General features: G+C 46.1%; 1 protein-coding gene and 1 long non-coding RNA gene across 2 annotated transcripts in view; one reads left to right on the plus strand and one right to left on the minus strand.

The window, feature by feature from the left end:
* cdk8 (cyclin-dependent kinase 8) overlaps positions 1 to 13801 on the minus strand; it is a 48227-nt gene extending 34426 nt beyond the window's left edge. The window contains exon 1 of the mRNA NM_203915.1: positions 13577 to 13801. Within this exon, the coding sequence (NP_989246.1) occupies positions 13577 to 13704 (128 nt within the window). The 5' untranslated portion in view covers positions 13705 to 13801. The remainder of the gene's footprint in view (positions 1 to 13576) is intronic.
* Positions 4694 to 10381, plus strand: LOC116408895. Its single transcript, XR_004221387.1, has 2 exons — positions 4694 to 5007; positions 9894 to 10381. It is a non-coding gene; the product is annotated as an uncharacterized LOC116408895 (long non-coding RNA).
* Positions 13802 to 19008: the final 5207 nt, after the last annotated feature.

The raw sequence follows: 19008 nt of genomic DNA on the forward strand, positions 1-19008 counted from the left end.
CTAAATAATTTAAAAGTTAGGTTAATTTAAATACTATAAAAAAAGATTAAAAATAAAGACCAGCTGGAAAATGTCTCAGAATATGTCTACATTATACTAAAAGTTAATTTAAGGGAGTACTGCCCATTTTATTAGCACACTTTAGGTACCTTTAGGTACTCTTACTGCTCTGGTGATGTGTATCAAAGGAGTACTTAAGAAAAGCAAGGGTTTAATAATTAGAAAGACTGAAAAAGAAAATAAAATGTATGCTTCAGGCAAATGGGGAGATTACCTGGGGGCAACTTATCACCCGAAAATGCTTCTCCTTTACTGCATCAATTTCTTTCAAAGTATTTATAATCCTTGCATTCATGTAGCTGCAACTTTGATACATTTCACTTTACTAAAGGACGTTGTCACGTAGACCCACCAGAAACAGCAATGATGGCTACTTCTGGATCCTAATCTATAGGTTAAGAATGACAAAAACGTTTAATGGAAGCATCTCCCTGATGCAGGAGTAGGATGCTTTATTATATACATCCCATTATTTATCTAACACAGACTGATATAGATTTATAAACGTACAGAGAACAGTTGAGCTCCTCCAAGCCCTGTAAGACAGATATATGAAATACTTGCTGTTGATCTTTGTAGCAAAGGATTGTTCAGCACAAGAGATTTTTATAGAAAACAGGTTGAGGGATCACCCGCTAACTCTACAAATGACCGCGGTGACCGACACATAAAAAACTAAAAACATTGTGTAATACAGTTCAGTCACAAATGTCCTATTCTCAAGTTATTTTTGCCCTTCAAACGCTGGTTGCAAAACCAGATAAACAATGTAGATAAAATGAAGCAACAAGTGTGTAATGCTACACTGACAACTCTCACCTTTAATTCCTGCTATGCACAAATATTTGTGTGTGGGGTGGGGAGTCATGCAAACATATTTTCACTGCCAAACGAAGGTTCATGCAGGATGTAGAGCTTTTACAAATAGGGGGCACAGAGATTTTTAAAATCAAAATATGGCTACCTGCCTTTAGTTCACTTCCTGTTTGGGATGCACTGAACCATATGAACAATAACACTGTCCTATAGGGCCCCCTAGTTTTGCTATAGAAGTTGCAGAAAAACAATTATAGATGCAATAAAATTCACTGTTGAGAATTCTACTGATCAAAAGCTTCATTATAAATTTGAAAGAATTGACCAATGAGAATGCCGATTCCTAGCACTGTGTCAGATATGTTGCTGTTATCCGACATATAGAGATAATTATGTCATTTTTTTCCCTTTATTATATGACACTGGAATCAGACAGGGGGATAAAGAACAGACTTGTTCAGTGCTGGAAAATTGTGCATAATGCTCCCAACTTCAATTGTGGGGGAAAAAATAACAGTGAGGCAGGTTTACAGAGATCAGCTGGGATTCTCATTTTGCATTTTTAGGGCCGTGGCAGTCGCGGGCGACTAATCTCCCCGAAATGCCATCCCACCGGCTAGAATGTAAATCGCTGGTGGGATGGCATACGTGGCGCCGAAATAGCTAAAGTTTCCTCTCAAAGCAACTTCGGCAATTTGGCAAATCGCCACGCTGCGTATGCCATCCCACCGGCGAATTACATTCTAGCCGGTGAGATGGCATTTCGGGGAGATTAGTCGGCCAGTCACGGCCCTTAAGCAGCCGATGACTGTGTAGATTTGGGAAAAAGTTTTATTGTGCAATCTTGCATTAAAAATATAACCTTGATGTTGCTGGACTACAGCTCCCAGCATGCCTCAAGCTTCATTATAGGTTACATTATTCTGGGATTTGTAGTCCAGCAACAACCGAGTAAAGTTTGGTTGAGCAGTGCAGCAGGGTTTACATCCCATTTAATACTGAATCCTCCAGTCTGGCCAATTTCCAAACCCTAATAGGCATTTTTAAATTTAACATTTTTATCTGTCAACAAAAACATGTCAGACGTAAAGTCACATCACTAGGGTTTTTACTTTTTATCAACTTTTTTTTTTTTTATAATCTGCTTTTGCAGAACAATCGTGAAAATAATTTTGAATTATGGTTTTAAAAATACAAAATTTGTGGAAAAATAATGTGAAAAACTCAAGTAATGCATCTGAAAGCTTGCGTGGTCATGTAGATTCCAAAGTGAACTATTTAGTCAATTTGAGTTTTTGGATTATTTTACAATTTTGCATCCTTTTGAAAAATGATTTGAAATTACGAGGTTTTTTTTTTGTTTACAGTTTTATTCTATTTCTTTTTTTTTCCTCAGATTTTTTAACAAACAAAGGTAACACTTTCTACAATTTCGAGGTTATTCAAAGTAGAAAAAAAAAATATACAAAAATTATTCCCATACAAATTTTGATAAGCCTCCACATGTCCATCGAACTGAATCCAAACCCTAAGTATTTGGTTGAATCAAAAGTGCTGGGATTTGATGGAATTTCTGGACTGGATACATCTTTATTTGCTATTAACATCAAAAAAGATCAAAGGAATAGCTGTGTGACCTACATTGATGCATGCTGAAAGGGAAATTAATGAGAAGCTATTTACAGAGCAGATAAGAGTTTTGGTTAGCAAAAAAAAAAAAAAAAAACATGTACCAAAGCTCTGTATATACCACCAGAATTAAAGACATTAGGGTGCTGATACACTGTATTTTGTTCTCCCTGTAATGAAGTTTAGGCTCCTGGTGGGTGTCAGACAGAGGTATTTTTAAAGCAAGTGCAAGTAGGTACCTGTAAGGGTGAAGACACACGGAGCGATTAGTCGCTGCAACTTTTTTAAAAGTTGCAGCAAATAATGTGCAGCAAAAACTTGAGCGCAATTAGCAGCAGCAACTTCTATTCTACCCTATGGCAGAAGAGTCGCGGCAACCAATCGCCCCATGTGTCTTCACCCTAACAGCTAGCACAGGTAGCAAGCTCTTGGTCAGGAGATGTGGCTTGACTGTTCAGATGCAAGTCACTAATTTCCCCATACACCATGGTGTCTTAGCTGGTTATGCACAAAAACATCCAACAGGCATCTATGGAAAATGTGTTTTGACCTCTTCGTGAGGGAAACCAATTATTAACTAGTACATCCGATATGGTATAATTTTTAAAGTATTTCCGAAATGGTGAAATTCTTACACCACTTGAGCCTGGCGTTAAGTCAAAACTGCTTAACAAATGAAGTCATATGTCATTTCTAAGCCTCTAATATGCTTAGATTTAATTGGCTAAATGCAGCTTGAGGTAGCGTCCTGCATGGAACAAAGTTTGAAACCAGGACTTGACCCAGATCTGTGGCCTGCAACTTAAACTCACATTTTAACCCTCTTGAAGCCACAACCCACTGACCACCATTATACAGGAAGTGCTCTTACTGCAAACTAGAAGTAACATCAGAAGAGGGCGATGGTAGAAAAAAAAACATTACAAAAAATGTTTAAAGGAATAAAATATAGATATAAGAAATACAGATCCAGGACCCAAATCCAAAAATCCTATCCACAACCCGTAAGGAACCCACTTTCTTTGTGGGTAACCCGTTGGTACCCAACCCGCTGCAGGTATCTAGCTTTAGATACCTTCAGCAATGCAATTAAAAGTAGCCATTGTCTATAACAATTTAATCCCTGTGACTGGGTGAAGCTCCGACCTGCAATTCAAGTTCAGTCTGACACACGAAAGTCATTTGCCTTGGGGAAAGTATAAGAAACATACTTATCACTCAACCCAAAGACACATTTTCTATCAGTGTTTGGTTGCTTCCCTGCATTTCACCATTCGGTTTGGCTCCAGGCAAAGAGTGACATGAATAGCAGCAAATGCAATGGAAGAGTAGGCAGCGCTCATGACAGCACCCACCGGTGTTAGTGGCGGCTCATCCCCGTATAGAATTCCAAGTGGTGTAAATGTGATTTGCTTGCCAAGAGGTCGAGGTGAGGGCATTTACACAGTGTATTATTTAACAGGGCCCTGTAAAGCTATACATAAAACATTGCGCTAATGGTGCAAGTAAAAGGAAACCAGACTTTCTATTCCCTGAAACAGAAACCTTGAAAACATGGCATGTCTGGGCATCAAGCACCTCAGAGCGCTGTTATTGGCTCTTCTTTAGATTTGCTAACTGTACCAAGAAGATTAAATTAACAGCAAAGCAAAGGCAAGAGGCAGTCTGTATTAGTGAATCCAGGATTTGGCTTTATAAGGATTCGGCTGAATCTACATGCCTAGCCAATCGGAATCCGAACCCTTCAAATCATCTTGCTTCTCATTGTATAAACATGGCAGTTGATCATTTTGGATTCCATATCTGACCAAATCTTTTACAAAGGATTTGGGGTTCTCCTGAATCCCAAAAGAAAGGATTTGGATTTTAAAAAGAAAAAAATTAATAAAATAACAATGGGATGTTAGCTCACTATTAGCTGACTGGGTAATGCAAAATTTAGCATTCCATCAAAGACTTGGATCAAATACTTAAGCCTACTAAAGCTAATGCTAGTTTTTATTGCCCTATGTATTGCCAGCTTTAAATCTAAAAGGGTTCTTTTTTTTACAGTTAGTTGCCACCTTTTTTGGAAAAAACATACTAGTCTTCCTGCATTTCTACTTTTTCCTTAAAGGAGACATATACAATAAATTTTCACTTTATCTTAAAAAGCAGCTAACACAGAAAAATTGAATACAATAAAGTTTATTTTCTACTTACTCTTCAAGAAGGCTGTTAAATCCCTGCTGAAACACTGCAGCCCCTCCCATCCACAGGGCTTCCTGCCAGAAGCATGTCTCTATCTTCAGCTCGGGCCGCCGGCCCCAGCTTCTTTCCCATAGACACGCTGCAGCCAATGAGAGAGGAGTGGGCGTGAGATGTGGGCGGGGACTTTGGTGATGTCATTTCCCCGCCCACGTCAGTCACGCTGGGGTCCTTCTCTCTTGTTCTGCTCCCAGCCCCGCCCAGCCCTCCTGAAAAGCTGTTCACTTGGCTGGCAGCGTCTGTGACTCGATCCTTGTAAGTAAGCCTCTTAAATCTCTTTATTGAAAAATAATATTTTGCCAAAAAAAACGTTTTTCATACTAAAGGAGTCTATTCTATAGACTGTACCTAATGAAAAGAAATGTGTTTGTTTTTACATGCAATTCCCTGCAACTTGTACTTTGATACCTAAACTGTTTTTTTTTTGTATTTTCTCCTGCAACAACTCCCTGCAACTTGTACTTTGATACCTAAACTGGGTTTTTTTGGTATTTTCTCCTGCAACAACTCCCTGCAACTTGTACTTTGATACCTAAACTGTTTTTTTTTTGTATTTTCTCCTGCAACAACTCCCTGCAACTTGTACTTTGATACCTAAACTGGGTTTTTTTTGTATTTTCTCCTGCAACAACTCCCTGCAACTTGTACTTTGATACCTAAACTGTTTTTTTTTTGTATTTTCTCCTGCAACAACTCCCTGCAACTTGTACTTTGATACCTAAACTGGGTTTTTTTTGTATTTTCTCCTGCAACAACTCCCTGCAACTTGTACTTTGATACCTAAACTGGGTTTTTTTTGTATTTTCTCCTGCAACAACTCCCTGCAACTTGTACTTTGATACCTAAACTGGGTTTTTTTTGTATTTTCCCCTGCAACAACTCCCTGCAACTTGTACTTTGATACCTAAACTGGGTTTTTTTTGTATTTTCTCCTGCAACAACTCCCTGCAACTTGTACTTTGATACCTAAACTGGGTTTTTTTTTTGTATTTTCTCCTGCAACAACTCCCTGCAACTTGTACTTTGACACCTAAACTGGCCGTTTTTTGGTATTTTCTCCTGCAACAACTCCCTGCAACTTGTACTTTGATACCTAAACTGGCTGTTTTTTGGTATTTTCTCCTGCAACAACTCCCTGCAACTTGTAAAGATCAGGCAGCAGCACAGGACAGCTATGTGCAGACTGGTAACAGATACACAGGCAGGGAGGTGGGAGGGGTTTCCCTGCTACAGCAGAGTTCAGCCTGTCAGTCAGTGCTGTGACCATTTCCTGTGGGAATCTCTCATTTCAGTTTAGCTTCAGAGGAGTGAAGATCTCTCTGCAGCTCTGATATAAAAACGATTTTAGCAGGTAAAATGCATTCAAATCGTTTTTTTTCTGCAAGATTACATAGATTGAAGAAAGATGAATCATATAACTGAATATGAAGGTGATATGAAATGTCTCCTTTAATAACATTGGCATCAAGCAACATTTTTACCAGCCAGGTGGCAACCCTATTTACAGCAAGAGCTGAGAAGTAAATAGAAGTAAATACTGAACCATGCAATAAACAGATGTTACAAATATCTTAAGCATGGGTTGTATACCCCATAGCTTCTACAAGCAGCTTTCTCTGACATCCAATAACACTCAAGAAACCACTTGTTTCATCATGGACAATGGCTAGTAGGTCAGATTGCAGGTTAGGCTGTTGAAGGTCCAGGTTTGGGTTCAGTAAATCAGACATACACTGTTCCCTATTTTGTTTTTCTAAAATTCTGTAAAAGTCCTACTGGATAAGCCTGCAGTTAATACCATTAAAAGGGCTTCAATTGTGTTACTTGTTCCACAAAAAGATGCCAGAAGAGCCAGGGGCTTGGCACAAGGGTGTGTGGTAAGACATTGCTGTGGACACGACCAGCCGAACAGGTCAGTAAATGGCACTCTATATACCAAGAGCAACACCCAGAGTTTTCTTATAGCTTGAAGAGAAAGATACTAAAATGCCTATACAAGCAATAATGTTCAGCTGTTCTAAGCCGAGATCTTCAAAATTATGGTATAGCAAGCCCTTAAAAATTCCTAAGGTATGATGAATTAAATTATACATTGTATTTTCAATGAAAACCACACACTCACAGAGCTCTGCACAGGAAGGGAAAACATACAATGCTATAATTTAAAATGATTAGAATCAACGCTAAAATATAAGCATAGAATGCATAAAAAAGGAACAAGAGAAGATATGGGGCTGAGGGACGGGGGGAAAAATTTTGAAAATGCCCAAGACAACATTTTCCCCTGTAGATCTGTTCTGAATATACTGAGCATGAATATTGTAAAGTCAATGTAATGTGAATAAAGCGGCATTACTACAAGTTTAAAATCACTAGGGCATGCCAATTTGTTGGGCACCCCTTCTGTCCCAGGCCAGTGTGCCTCTTCTATAAAAATGCACTAGCCTTGGGTACTTGGTTTTGAAAGCACCTCCATCTTCCTCATAGTTTTGCACTGGCTTAGGAATTCCTATTCTAAGCAAGCATTCAGCCAAAGTCTAACAAGGGCAGCTAGCTTGGAGAAAAAGATGGCTGCAACAAAATATGTCAGGACAAAGCGGTTTAACTTGTGAAAGCATTTAACAGTGTAGAATGGGGCATGTATAGGTTCCCAGTTCTTGCTTTGGCTGAAAGCCCTGTACCACAAACCCACGGCTAAAATCCAGGTGAATGCTGCACTAGGGAATGAGATAGGGTTGCCCCCTCTCAATTCTTATTTGCCCTTGCTATAGAACCACTGGCTATCATGATCAGACAGGACACAGGCATTAAGAGACTTCAACTGGGAAAACTGGTAGAAAAAAAAAAAAAAAAAAACAACTTCCTTTCTACAACATTCTAGTGTATTCTAACAATCTCCAAAAAAATGTAAATGCTTTACTAAACATGGTATAGGAACATTTTTCAAGGCTGCAGGTAAATCTCACATGAAGCACTGACTAACCACCTATATATAGGTCACCCCTCTCCATGTCATCTTACAACCCCCATGGTTACCACAGTCAAAATAGTTTTGAAACCATTGGATCCACATAAAGAGTGAACCTTTAGTACCCTCTTACACCATTATGGAGGAATAAACATCTCCCTGATGTTAGTATCTGGAACAGCCATTGAATCAAAAAATGTTTATATTGTTACCCAGGGTGAATTTAAACCATTCCACACTTTTAAAAAGGGAGCACTGACTCCCCTCCCGCACAGTTTTCTGCTACCTTCAGTTGAGGCGTACATTCCATAACCAGATTCAAGTAAGGCCCATATTAATGGAGGAATCTACATTAGAACATTAATAGAATTTATATTAAATGGGTCTAAGACCCACAGATGACACAAAAGTACGGCAAGATATTCTAGACTGGGACCCTGAAACCTACATAGCAATATGAGACAGATTTATATTACTTACAATTTCTCCATAGAGCCTACCTTACCCCATACCAGTTACAGAAATTATAGCCAGGAACATGCAACAAGTGTGGAAAGGAAGTGGGCACCTTGCTGCACATATTTCGATCCTGTTAAACAGTCCAAAAGGTCTGGGACACAATTCTTAATGCAAAAATGTACTGTTGCTGCATAATAAGCCCTGAATTTTGCCTACTGGCCTACACTGATGCTAAGTACGGCTGATGGGCTCTGTCTAACACAAGTCCTGTTCTATGCTAAAAAAAAAGGTTAGACTTCTAACAAGGAAATTCGCAGAACTACCAATACTAACAAAGGATTTTCCATTGGGAATCTAAATCCTCTGCAACCTCTTACTACAGAGAACAAAATATGAGCAAGTCTGGGTAAAAGGGCTAGACTTAATAAACTCTGCCAAACTGTACAAATAAGTTAGTATTTAAATATGTTCAGTCCTAGAGATTAAAATGCAAAATTGAAATAGCATTCACGCTATTCACAAATGTATGCAAATTCCTACATGCTTCTTAAAAAAAGGATCAACACAGACGTGCAAGCAGGGTCAGTCTCGGGTTGATAGGGATCTAGAGGAGATGATCCTTCTGAACTGAGAGAGGATCCAGGACTTGTATTAACAAAATGGGTTTGTCTCACCACCTAAAGCTCATGAAACATAGCAAGGTTACATAAAAAGGTGCTGTTTAGTTACATATAGCAACCAATCAGCACTTACCATTTACAGATGTTATTGGCTACTGCACCTGGGCAAACTTTGCACATTTTATTACATACACAAATTATAGTACAGGGCTGGGCATTTACAGAGCATGTATATGCAGTTGCAATTTTAAGGGAAAAAAAAAGAATGTACCTATACTCTATGGAAACACATATATGGATATAAACTACTTGTCTAGGTTTGGGATCCATTATGCGGACACCCATTACCCAGAAAGCTTCGAATTACTGGAAGACCATCTCCTATAGACTCCATTTTACTTAAATCATTCAAATTTTAAGATCGGATTCCCTTTTTCTCTGCATTATTAAAACAGCACCTTGTACTTGATCACAACTAAGATATAATTAATCCTAAGGCTGATGCCACACAGTGTATGGCATATATTTTCGGCAAGCGTAATATATGTATATTACACACACATATTACATATACCGTATATATATATATATATATATATATATATATATATATATATATATATATATATATATATATATATCTCTATATCTCTATCTCTATCTATATATATATAGCAAAAAAGGTGTCGGCACTCAAAGGGTTTCCACGATCATATTGAAGAGAATACTCATAGGTAAATGCAAACGGTGAGGTTTATTTAAATAAACCTCACCGTTTGCATTTACCTATGAGTATTCTCTTCAATATGATCGTGGAAACCCTTTGAGTGCCGACACCTTTCTATGCTATTTTACAAACGCCGCTCGGGCACCAAGGTAGTGCAAAAAATCCTCTGGTGTGCTCTCCATTTGGCATTTTGTATCTATATCTATATCTATATATATCTATATATCTATATCTATCATGTAATCCGTGTTTCATGTATTTAAATAGATCCTTCTACTTTAGTGCTGTATAGTGATTTTTTTTAATGACATATACAGGGCTAATATAGCTGGTATGTCAAATAAAATGTTTTTTCTTTCTTTCTTAGAGTTACTAGCTCTGTAAGGATTAATCTGGAATAAATTCACGGCCTTGTGGAGCTAATATCTTTTGTGCCAAGGTTTTCGAGAACTGTTATGATTTGATCAAGATCAAAGGGAGACCCAAGAGATGAATATGGTTATGCAGAGCCCAGATATTAAACTTTTAGCACTCTGGGCAATGTGAATTACAACTTCAAGCACCGGTACAACAGATTGTTGGTTGAAGAGCACTGCAGATTTTAAGGATACCGTACATAACCGTCGTCTAGCCAACGTTATCAGGCTACAGTGAACTAGCATCAACTTGCATCATACAATGGGAACAAAATAACATTATGGCAATAGGTACATAGCAAAGGAGTTAAATCAGTCTGCTCTGCAGGCCTGCACTGTGCTTTTGTACTTAACTATAATCAAAAAAATTTGTGTGTGACCAAAACCACTATAAATTAATTAAAGCCGGCCTGGCCCACCAACATAGCAATACAGTAAACAAGGCTTGGTTGTTTAACTTTATAACAAAAACACTGGGGGCTCCTTTCTTTACCAACACTGGGCATTTTTGCACCTAGGTAGTATTCCATAGCAACCAGTGATTAGCTTTTTCCAGCCAGCTGCCCAGTGTTAATAAATGAGACCCACTGTCTAGTCTGCCTTACCTATTTCTCTCCATGAGATGTGCCTGAAAGAGGTGGATGACTACACAAGTCCCATTGTGCACATATGAGCATTTCAGGCATCAAGAATATAAAATGGCATATGTATCCTAGCCAGGGGTGTTCCAGTCCCTAGTGCTGCCCTGAGGTGGCCTATGGGATGCTGCCCACCCCCACGTTTAGGTTTTTCGCAGCAGAGGGGGCCCGTATCACTAGTGCAAAGTGCGTTATTGTGCTTTCTGCACTAGCAGAGACAAAATTCTAATTTTTGCCACCCTGGTAACTTCAGGGCCACTGCCACCGGAGGCAAGAATCTCAACTCACCTCATGGCAGCAGCACCCCTCTTTTCTATCCATTAAGTCTTTCTTGTCTTGCTTATAAATCAGTATTCAGGAAGGACGAGAAGCTGTGCTACCAATGGTGCACTCCTTGGGGCTGGTACAGTAGGCTTAGACTATAACATCCAGCATTTCTAGCCATAGTGGAGCTTGTCTGCCAACTTTGAGCAAATTTGACTATAAGCATTTACCCATGTCAACCAATTAATCCATTGTTTTCATTGTTCTACCTGCAGCTGGCTGGAACAGAAATGATCAGCGATTGGTTGCTAGGGGATACTGCCAAGGTGCAAATTTGCCCTGGGTTAATTAGTGAGCCCATTTCTTTAGGCTTTAGCTCTTCTTTGGGACTATAAATATCTTAGCCCAAGGGGCAGCATTAAAATGTAACCAGCTGGGAAGATAATACTAGTGGGAGGAAAAAATGGGAAGGAAAGTGTGTCCCAAAGGCATAAGCAATTGTAACATAGGCTTGTTTACATGGGAAATCACAAAAAGAAACCTTGAGACATATTAAAGTTTTTAAGACTTTAGGTATCAAAATGCATCCTCCTATATGGATGTTGAATTTATTCTCTACTTGAGTGTTGTCCAAGTTTTTCAATATGGAGGACCAATTATGTGTTCACCATAATTTAGAAAACCATAGATATAAAAATGATGACCGCTACACAAAAAAAAAAAACTTTATAAAGTCCTTTAGCTGGAAACAATAGAAATCCTTAACGCAATAACCTTGCCACTGGTTTGTCAGCCCAATGAAACCACATTTACTAAGATGATTATGCCACAACCTTAACCCAGCAAAAGGCCAACATCTTGATACCTACAGTGTAAAGTCTGTGACACTAGATTACATGGAGTTTTACAAAATGCAAGCAAGAATGGATTCCTGAACTGTAAAAGCCAGTTGAGTACATTCAGGCATGTATGTAGTTAGGTCTGGACTGGGATTTAACATAGGCCCTGGCATTTCAAGTACACAGAGGCCCAAACAGCCCCCATAGGCCCAATAAATAGTGACTGTCTATGGCATCTTACAGCAGCCCCTCTGGCATCTGCCAGAACCAACAGATCACCAGTCTGGGCCTATATGTACAGCAACAATGATGTAAAGTTTATTGGAACCCACTCGTCCATGCCTTACTACACTGCGGAGTGTGGCTATTAGGTGCCAAATGACTGATAATCCCATCTGATTTTTTACTGGCCTACTGGAATAAGAAAGTACAAATGTAAGCATTGTCTCTGTGATCCTATGGCGTTACCTGGACGTGGCAATCTTCATTCTGTTCCGTCACAAGGCTAGCTAACTCCACCATCCTCGGATATAGTTTAGCCAAGAGCTGTACAGAAGGCTTCCAGTACTAATGGTCCATAGAAGTTTTATATGGGTTCTATACAAGGTCCACGAGGTGTGACTACAGTACATGAATGCCCATTGGGAAGTCATCTTACTGCTCAACTTGTCTATACTTGAAGACCTGCTGGAGAGTCTAAAGCTGGCTATACACGGGCAGATCCGCTCACTTGGCGATGTCGCCAAGCGAGCGGATCTTCACCAGATATCCCCACCTACTGGTAGCGATATCGGGGAGGCATGTAGGCTAATTCTGCACGCGGCAATGGGGCAGTCGGTTCGGGGACTGCATCAACGAGCTGATGCGGTCCCCGATGCGACTGGATTTTCTAACCTGGCCGATCGATATCTGGCCAATTTCAGGCCAGATATCGGTCAGCCAGGCCCCTTGGTTCTGCCCCTACACGGGCCTATAAGCTGCTGAATCGGTCCAAGGGACCCATATCGGCAGCTATAATCAGCCCGTGTATGGGGACCTTAAGACTGAAAACCTGTGATGGGGTGTAAAAGTGCACCCCAGCAACCAGTCTATACATGTGACCTGTCTGGCACAAATTAAATGAAAGCAAATGCCCGATGGGTTTGGGCACAGGAAGCAGGGCAATCAAGCCTGAGTGCCACCCAGCTGTTACTGATATAAAACACCCAGAACAACCGCCTGGGGCACCTAAGGCTACCAGGTCTCTTCTGGACCAAACTACAGCCTATAGCAACATTGGTTAAATAGAAGTGCAACATTGGTTGCTATAGGTTACAGTGCTTGGGCACTTCTGCTCCTATGTTAGTAGACAGGTCCCATAAAGAGGCAATGGAAATCTGCCTGGGCTGACTGGTGGGGTTGCTGAGAGCAATAATATAACAGGGCCACAGTCTGACATCTGAGAATGGAGACAACCCCTATATAATGGGATCCATCTTGCTCCTCTTCATCTGTAGCTACAGAGGCACAACCAGGGCCCCCCCAAAGCTCTAGGTAGGGGTGAAGTTAGGGGAGAGGGGGAGGGGCGAGCAGTTGGCAGGGAGTTCAGCTTGTGGGGGGCTGGGGCCGTTGCAGTGTAAGTAGGCAGGAGGGCTGCAGGTTGGCCCTTATGGACGTACTGGAAATTTGTGTCACACCTTACAATATATGTCCTTTGTACTTTTACCTACAGCAGGCCCCTCTATGGCTGGGGGCCCAGTGTAAATGCCGCTCACGTCTCGCAGTAAGAGGAATAAAATGGCCCTAGCTCTGGGAAGTGCAGGTAAGCAACAGCTGGCGGGCCCCCTGCTGCGTGGCACAGCTTGTCCGGAATGAAGGCTGAATGGCAGGAGCTTCCCAGGCCCTGGTACTTACCCATCTTTCCGCTTGGCTTTGTACACATGCCCATAAGTGCCTCTTCCAACTTTGCAGCCCTCGTACTCAAACAGGTCCTCCACCCTCTCCCGCTCGCCTGTCAGCTTCACCTTGAAGTCATAGTCCATGTTTAGCGGCGTGTGCTCGGTGCCCGGGGAAGAGCAGCATGTACAGCCGGGCAAGTGAGGAGGCACAGCCTGCAGCCCTACAGCTCCACAACAGCCGGTCTCCCTCACAGCAGATGCTAGAATGGAGTGGCTTTCAGGAGGTCGTGATGTCAGTACCATGTGACCAAAATGTGGGCGGGTGGATGTGATGTCACACAGGGGGAGTGCCTAACTACTGTCCCTGGTAAGGACCGGCTACGTCTCAGCATCACGTGACGGACTAGGCAGACCGGCTGCTGCTTGTACGTAGCCGGGCACGTAGAATTGTAGGAGTAGGTGACAGAGGGGCGGAATGGTAGATAGGTGCTGTAGTGCTAAGCAAGGAAGGGGATTGCACTGTGCTTCATGTGTACAGGAGGGTTTCTGCCAGGGCACTTTATTGGCTGCTGGGGAAGTATAGTGTGATAGGTAGAGAGGGCCATTGGGGGCCATACGTGCTGGATTGCTGGCGGGATGCTGGAGGGAGGCACAGCTGTATGTACAGGGAAGGGCCGCTGGAGGGAGGCACAGCTGTATGTACAGGGAAGGGCAGCTGGAGGGATGCACAGCTGTATGTACAGGGAAGGGCAGCTGGAGGGAGGCACAGCTGTATGTACAGGGAAGGGCCGCTGGAGGGATGCACAGCTGTATGTACAGGGAAGGGCAGCTGGAGGGAGGCACAGCTGTATGTACAGGGAAGGGCCGCTGGAGGGATGCACAGCTGTATGTACAGGGAAGGGCAGCTGGAGGGAGGCACAGCTGTATGTACAGGGAAGGGCCGCTGGAGGGATGCACTGCTGTATGTACAGGGAAGGGCCGCTGGAGGGAGGCACTGCTGTATGTACAGGGAAGGGCCGCTGGAGGGAGGCACAGCTGTATGTACAGGGAAGGGCAGCTGGAGGGATGCACAGCTGTATGTACAGGGAAGGGCAGCTGGAGGGAGGCACAGCTGTATGTACAGGGAAGGGCCGCTGGAGGGATGCACAGCTGTATGTACAGGGAAGGGCAGCTGGAGGGAGGCACAGCTGTATGTACAGGGAAGGGCCGCTGGAGGGATGCACAGCTGTATGTACAGGGAAGGGCAGCTGGAGGGAGGCACAGCTGTATGTACAGGGAAGGGCCGCTGGAGGGATGCACTGCTGTATGTACAGGGAAGGGCCGCTGGAGGGAGGCACTGCTGTATGTACAGGGAAGGGCCGCTGGAGGGAGGCACAGCTGTATGTACAGGGAAGGGCAGCTGGAGGGAGGCACAGCTGTATGTACAGGGAAGGGCCGCTGGAGGGAGGCACAGCTGTATGTACAGGGAAGGGCAGCTGGAGGGAGGCACAGCTGTATGTACAGGGAAGGGCCGCTGGAGGGAGGCACAGCTGTATGTACAGGGAAGGGCAGCTGGAGGGAGGCACAGCTGTATGTACAGGGAAGGGCCGCTGGAGGGAGGCACAGCTGTATGTACAGGGAAGGGCAGCTGGAGGGAGGCACAGCTGTATGTACAGGGAAGGGCAGCTGGAGGGAGGCACAGCTGTATGTACAGGGAAGGGCAGCTGGAGGGAGGCACAGCTGTATGTACAGGGAAGGGCAGCTGGAGGGAGGCACAGCTGTATGTACAGTGAAGGGCAGCTGGAGGGATGCACAGCTGTATGTACAGGGAAGGGCAGCTGGAGGGAGGCACAGCTGTATGTACAGGGGAGGGCCGCTGGAGGGATGCACAGCTGTATGTACAGGGAAGGGCCGCTGGAGGGAGGCACAGCTGTATGTACAGGGAAGGGCCGCTGGAGGGATGCACAGCTGTATGTACAGGGAAGGGCCGCTGGAGGGAGGCACAGTTGTATGTACAGGGAAGGGCCGCTGGAGGGAGGCACAGTTGTATGTACAGGGAAGGGCCGCTGGAGGGAGGCACAGCTGTATGTACAGGGAAGGGCCGCTGGAGGGATGCACAGCTGTATGTACAGGGAAGGGCCGCTGGAGGGAGGCACAGCTGTATGTACAGGGAAGGGCAGCTGGAGGGAGGCACAGCTGTATGTACAGGGAAGGGCCGCTGGAGGGAGGCACAGCTGTATGTACAGGGAAGGGCCGCTGGAGGGATGCACAGCTGTATGTACAGGGAAGGGCCGCTGGAGGGAGGCACAGCTGTATGTACAGGGAAGGGCCGCTGGAGGGAGGCACAGTTGTATGTACAGGGAAGGGCCGCTGGAGGGAGGCACAGCTGTATGTACAGGGAAGGGCCGCTGGAGGGATGCACAGCTGTATGTACAGGGAAGGGCCGCTGGAGGGAGGCACAGCTGTATGTACAGGGAAGGGCCGCTGGAGGGAGGCACAGCTGTATGTACAGGGAAGGGCCGCTGGAGGGATGCACAGCTGTATGTACAGGGAAGGGCCGCTGGAGGGAGGCACAGCTGTATGTACAGGGAAGGGCCGCTGGAGGGAGGCACAGCTGTATGTACAGGGGAGGGCCGCTGGAGGGAGGCACAGTTGTATGTACAGGGAAGGGCCGCTGGAGGGAGGCACAGCTGTATGTACAGGGGAGGGCCGCTGGAGGGATGCACAGCTGTATGTACAGGGAAGGGCCGCTGGAGGGATGCACAGCTGTATGTACAGGGAAGGGCCGCTGGAGGGAGGCACAGTTGTATGTACAGGGAAGGGCCGCTGGAGGGATGCACAGCTGTATGTACAGGGAAGGGCCGCTGGAGGGATGCACAGCTGTATGTACAGGGAAGGGCCGCTGGAGGGAGGCACAGCTGTATGTACAGGGAAGGGCCGCTGGAGGGAGGCACAGCTGTATGTACAGGGAAGGGCCGCTGGAGGGATGCACAGCTGTATGTACAGGGAAGGGCAGCTGGAGGGATGCACAGCTGTATGTACAGGGAAGGGCCGCTGGAGGGAGGCACAGCTGTATGTACAGGGAAGGGCCGCTGGAGGGAGGCACAGCTGTATGTACAGGGAAGGGCAGCTGGAGGGAGGCACAGCTGTATGTACAGGGAAGGGCAGCTGGAGGGAGGCACAGCTGTATGTACAGGGAAGGGCCGCTGGAGGGAGGCACAGCTGTATGTACAGGGAAGGGCAGCTGGAGGGAGGCACAGCTGTATGTACAGGGAAGGGCCGCTGGAGGGAGGCACAGCTGTATGTACAGGGAAGGGCAGCTGGAGGGAGGCACAGCTGTATGTACAGGGAAGGGCCGCTGGAGGGAGGCACAGCTGTATGTACAGGGAAGGGCAGCTGGAGGGAGGCACAGCTGTATGTACAGGGAAGGGCAGCTGGAGGGAGGCACAGCTGTATGTACAGGGAAGGGCAGCTGGAGGGAGGCACAGCTCTATGTACAGGGAAGGGCAGCTGGAGGGAGGCACAGCTGTATGTACAGTGAAGGGCAGCTGGAGGGAGGCACAGCTGTATGTACAGGGAAGGGCCGCTGGAGGGAGGCACAGCTGTATGTACAGGGAAGGGCAGCTGGAGGGATGCACAGCTGTATGTACAGGGAAGGGCAGCTGGAGGGAGGCACAGCTGTATGTACAGGGAAGGGCCGCTGGAGGGATGCACAGCTGTATGTACAGGGAAGGGCAGCTGGAGGGAGGCACAGCTGTATGTACAGGGAAGGGCCGCTGGAGGGATGCACAGCTGTATGTACAGGGAAGGGCAGCTGGAGGGAGGCACAGCTGTATGTACAGGGAAGGGCCGCTGGAGGGATGCACTGCTGTATGTACAGGGAAGGGCCGCTGGAGGGAGGCACTGCTGTATGTACAGGGAAGGGCCGCTGGAGGGAGGCACAGCTGTATGTACAGGGAAGGGCAGCTGGAGGGAGGCACAGCTGTATGTACAGGGAAGGGCCCGCTGGAGGGAGGCACAGCTGTATGTACAGGGAAGGGCAGCTGGAGGGAGGCACAGCTGTATGTACAGGGAAGGGCCGCTGGAGGGAGGCACAGCTGTATGTACAGGGAAGGGCAGCTGGAGGGAGGCACAGCTGTATGTACAGGGAAGGGCCGCTGGAGGGAGGCACAGCTGTATGTACAGGGAAGGGCAGCTGGAGGGAGGCACAGCTGTATGTACAGGGAAGGGCCGCTGGAGGGAGGCACAGCTGTATGTACAGGGAAGGCCGAGCAAGCTGTGAGGGAGGCAGCACAGCTGTATGTACAGGGAAGGGCAGCTGGAGGGAGGCACAGCTGTATGTACAGGAGGGGGAAAGGGCAGCTGGAGGGAGGCACAGCTGTATGTACAGGGAAGGGCAGCTGGAGGGAGGCACAGCTGTATGTACAGTGAAGGGCAGCTGGAGGGATGCACAGCTGTATGTACAGGGAAGGGCAGCTGGAGGGAGGCACAGCTGTATGTACAGGGGAGGGCCGCTGGAGGGATGCACAGCTGTATGTACAGGGAAGGGCCGCTGGAGGGATGCACAGCTGTATGTACAGGGAAGGGCCGCTGGAGGGATGCACAGCTGTATGTACAGGGAAGGGCCGCTGGAGGGAGGCACAGTTGTATGTACAGGGGAAGGGCCGCTGGAGGGAGGCACAGCTGTATTACAGGGAAGGGCCGCTGGAGGGATGCACAGCTGTATGTACAGGGAAGGGCCGCTGGAGGGAGGCACAGCTGTATGTACAGGGAAGGGCCGCTGGAGGGAGGCACAGCTGTATGTACAGGGAAGGGCCGCTGGAGGGAGCACAGCTGTATGTACAGGGAAGGGCCGCTGGAGGGATGCACAGCTGTATGTACAGGGAAGGGCCGCTGGAGGGAGGCACAGCTGTATGTACAGGGAAGGGCCCGTACAGGGAAGGGCCGCTGGAGGGAGGCACAGCTGTATGTACAGGGAAGGGCCGCTGGAGGGAGGCACAGTTGTATGTACAGGGAAGGGCCGCTGGAGGGAGGCACAGCTGTATGTACAGGGAAGGGCCGCTGGAGGGATGCACAGCTGTATGTACAGGGAAGGGCCGCTGGAGGGAGGCACAGCTGTATGTACAGGGAAGGGCCGCTGGAGGGAGGCACAGCAGTATGTACAGGGAAGGGCCGCTGGAGGGATGCCACAGCTGTATGTACAGGGAAGGGCCGCTGGAGGGAGGCACAGCTGTATGTACAGGGAAGGGCCGCTGGAGGGAGGCACAGCTGTATGTACAGGGGAGGGCCGCTGGAGGGAGGCACAGTTGTATGTACAGGGAAGGGCCGCTGGAGGGAGGCACAGTTGTATGTACAGGGAAGGGCCGCTGGAGGGATGCACAGCTGTATGTACAGGGAAGGGCCGCTGGAGGGATGCACAGCTGTATGTACAGGGAAGGGCCGCTGGAGGGAGGCACAGCTGTATGTACA

This window comes from Xenopus tropicalis, chromosome 2, assembly GCF_000004195.4.
Source record: "Xenopus tropicalis strain Nigerian chromosome 2, UCB_Xtro_10.0, whole genome shotgun sequence".
Classification (NCBI taxonomy): Eukaryota; Metazoa; Chordata; class Amphibia; order Anura; family Pipidae; genus Xenopus; species Xenopus tropicalis.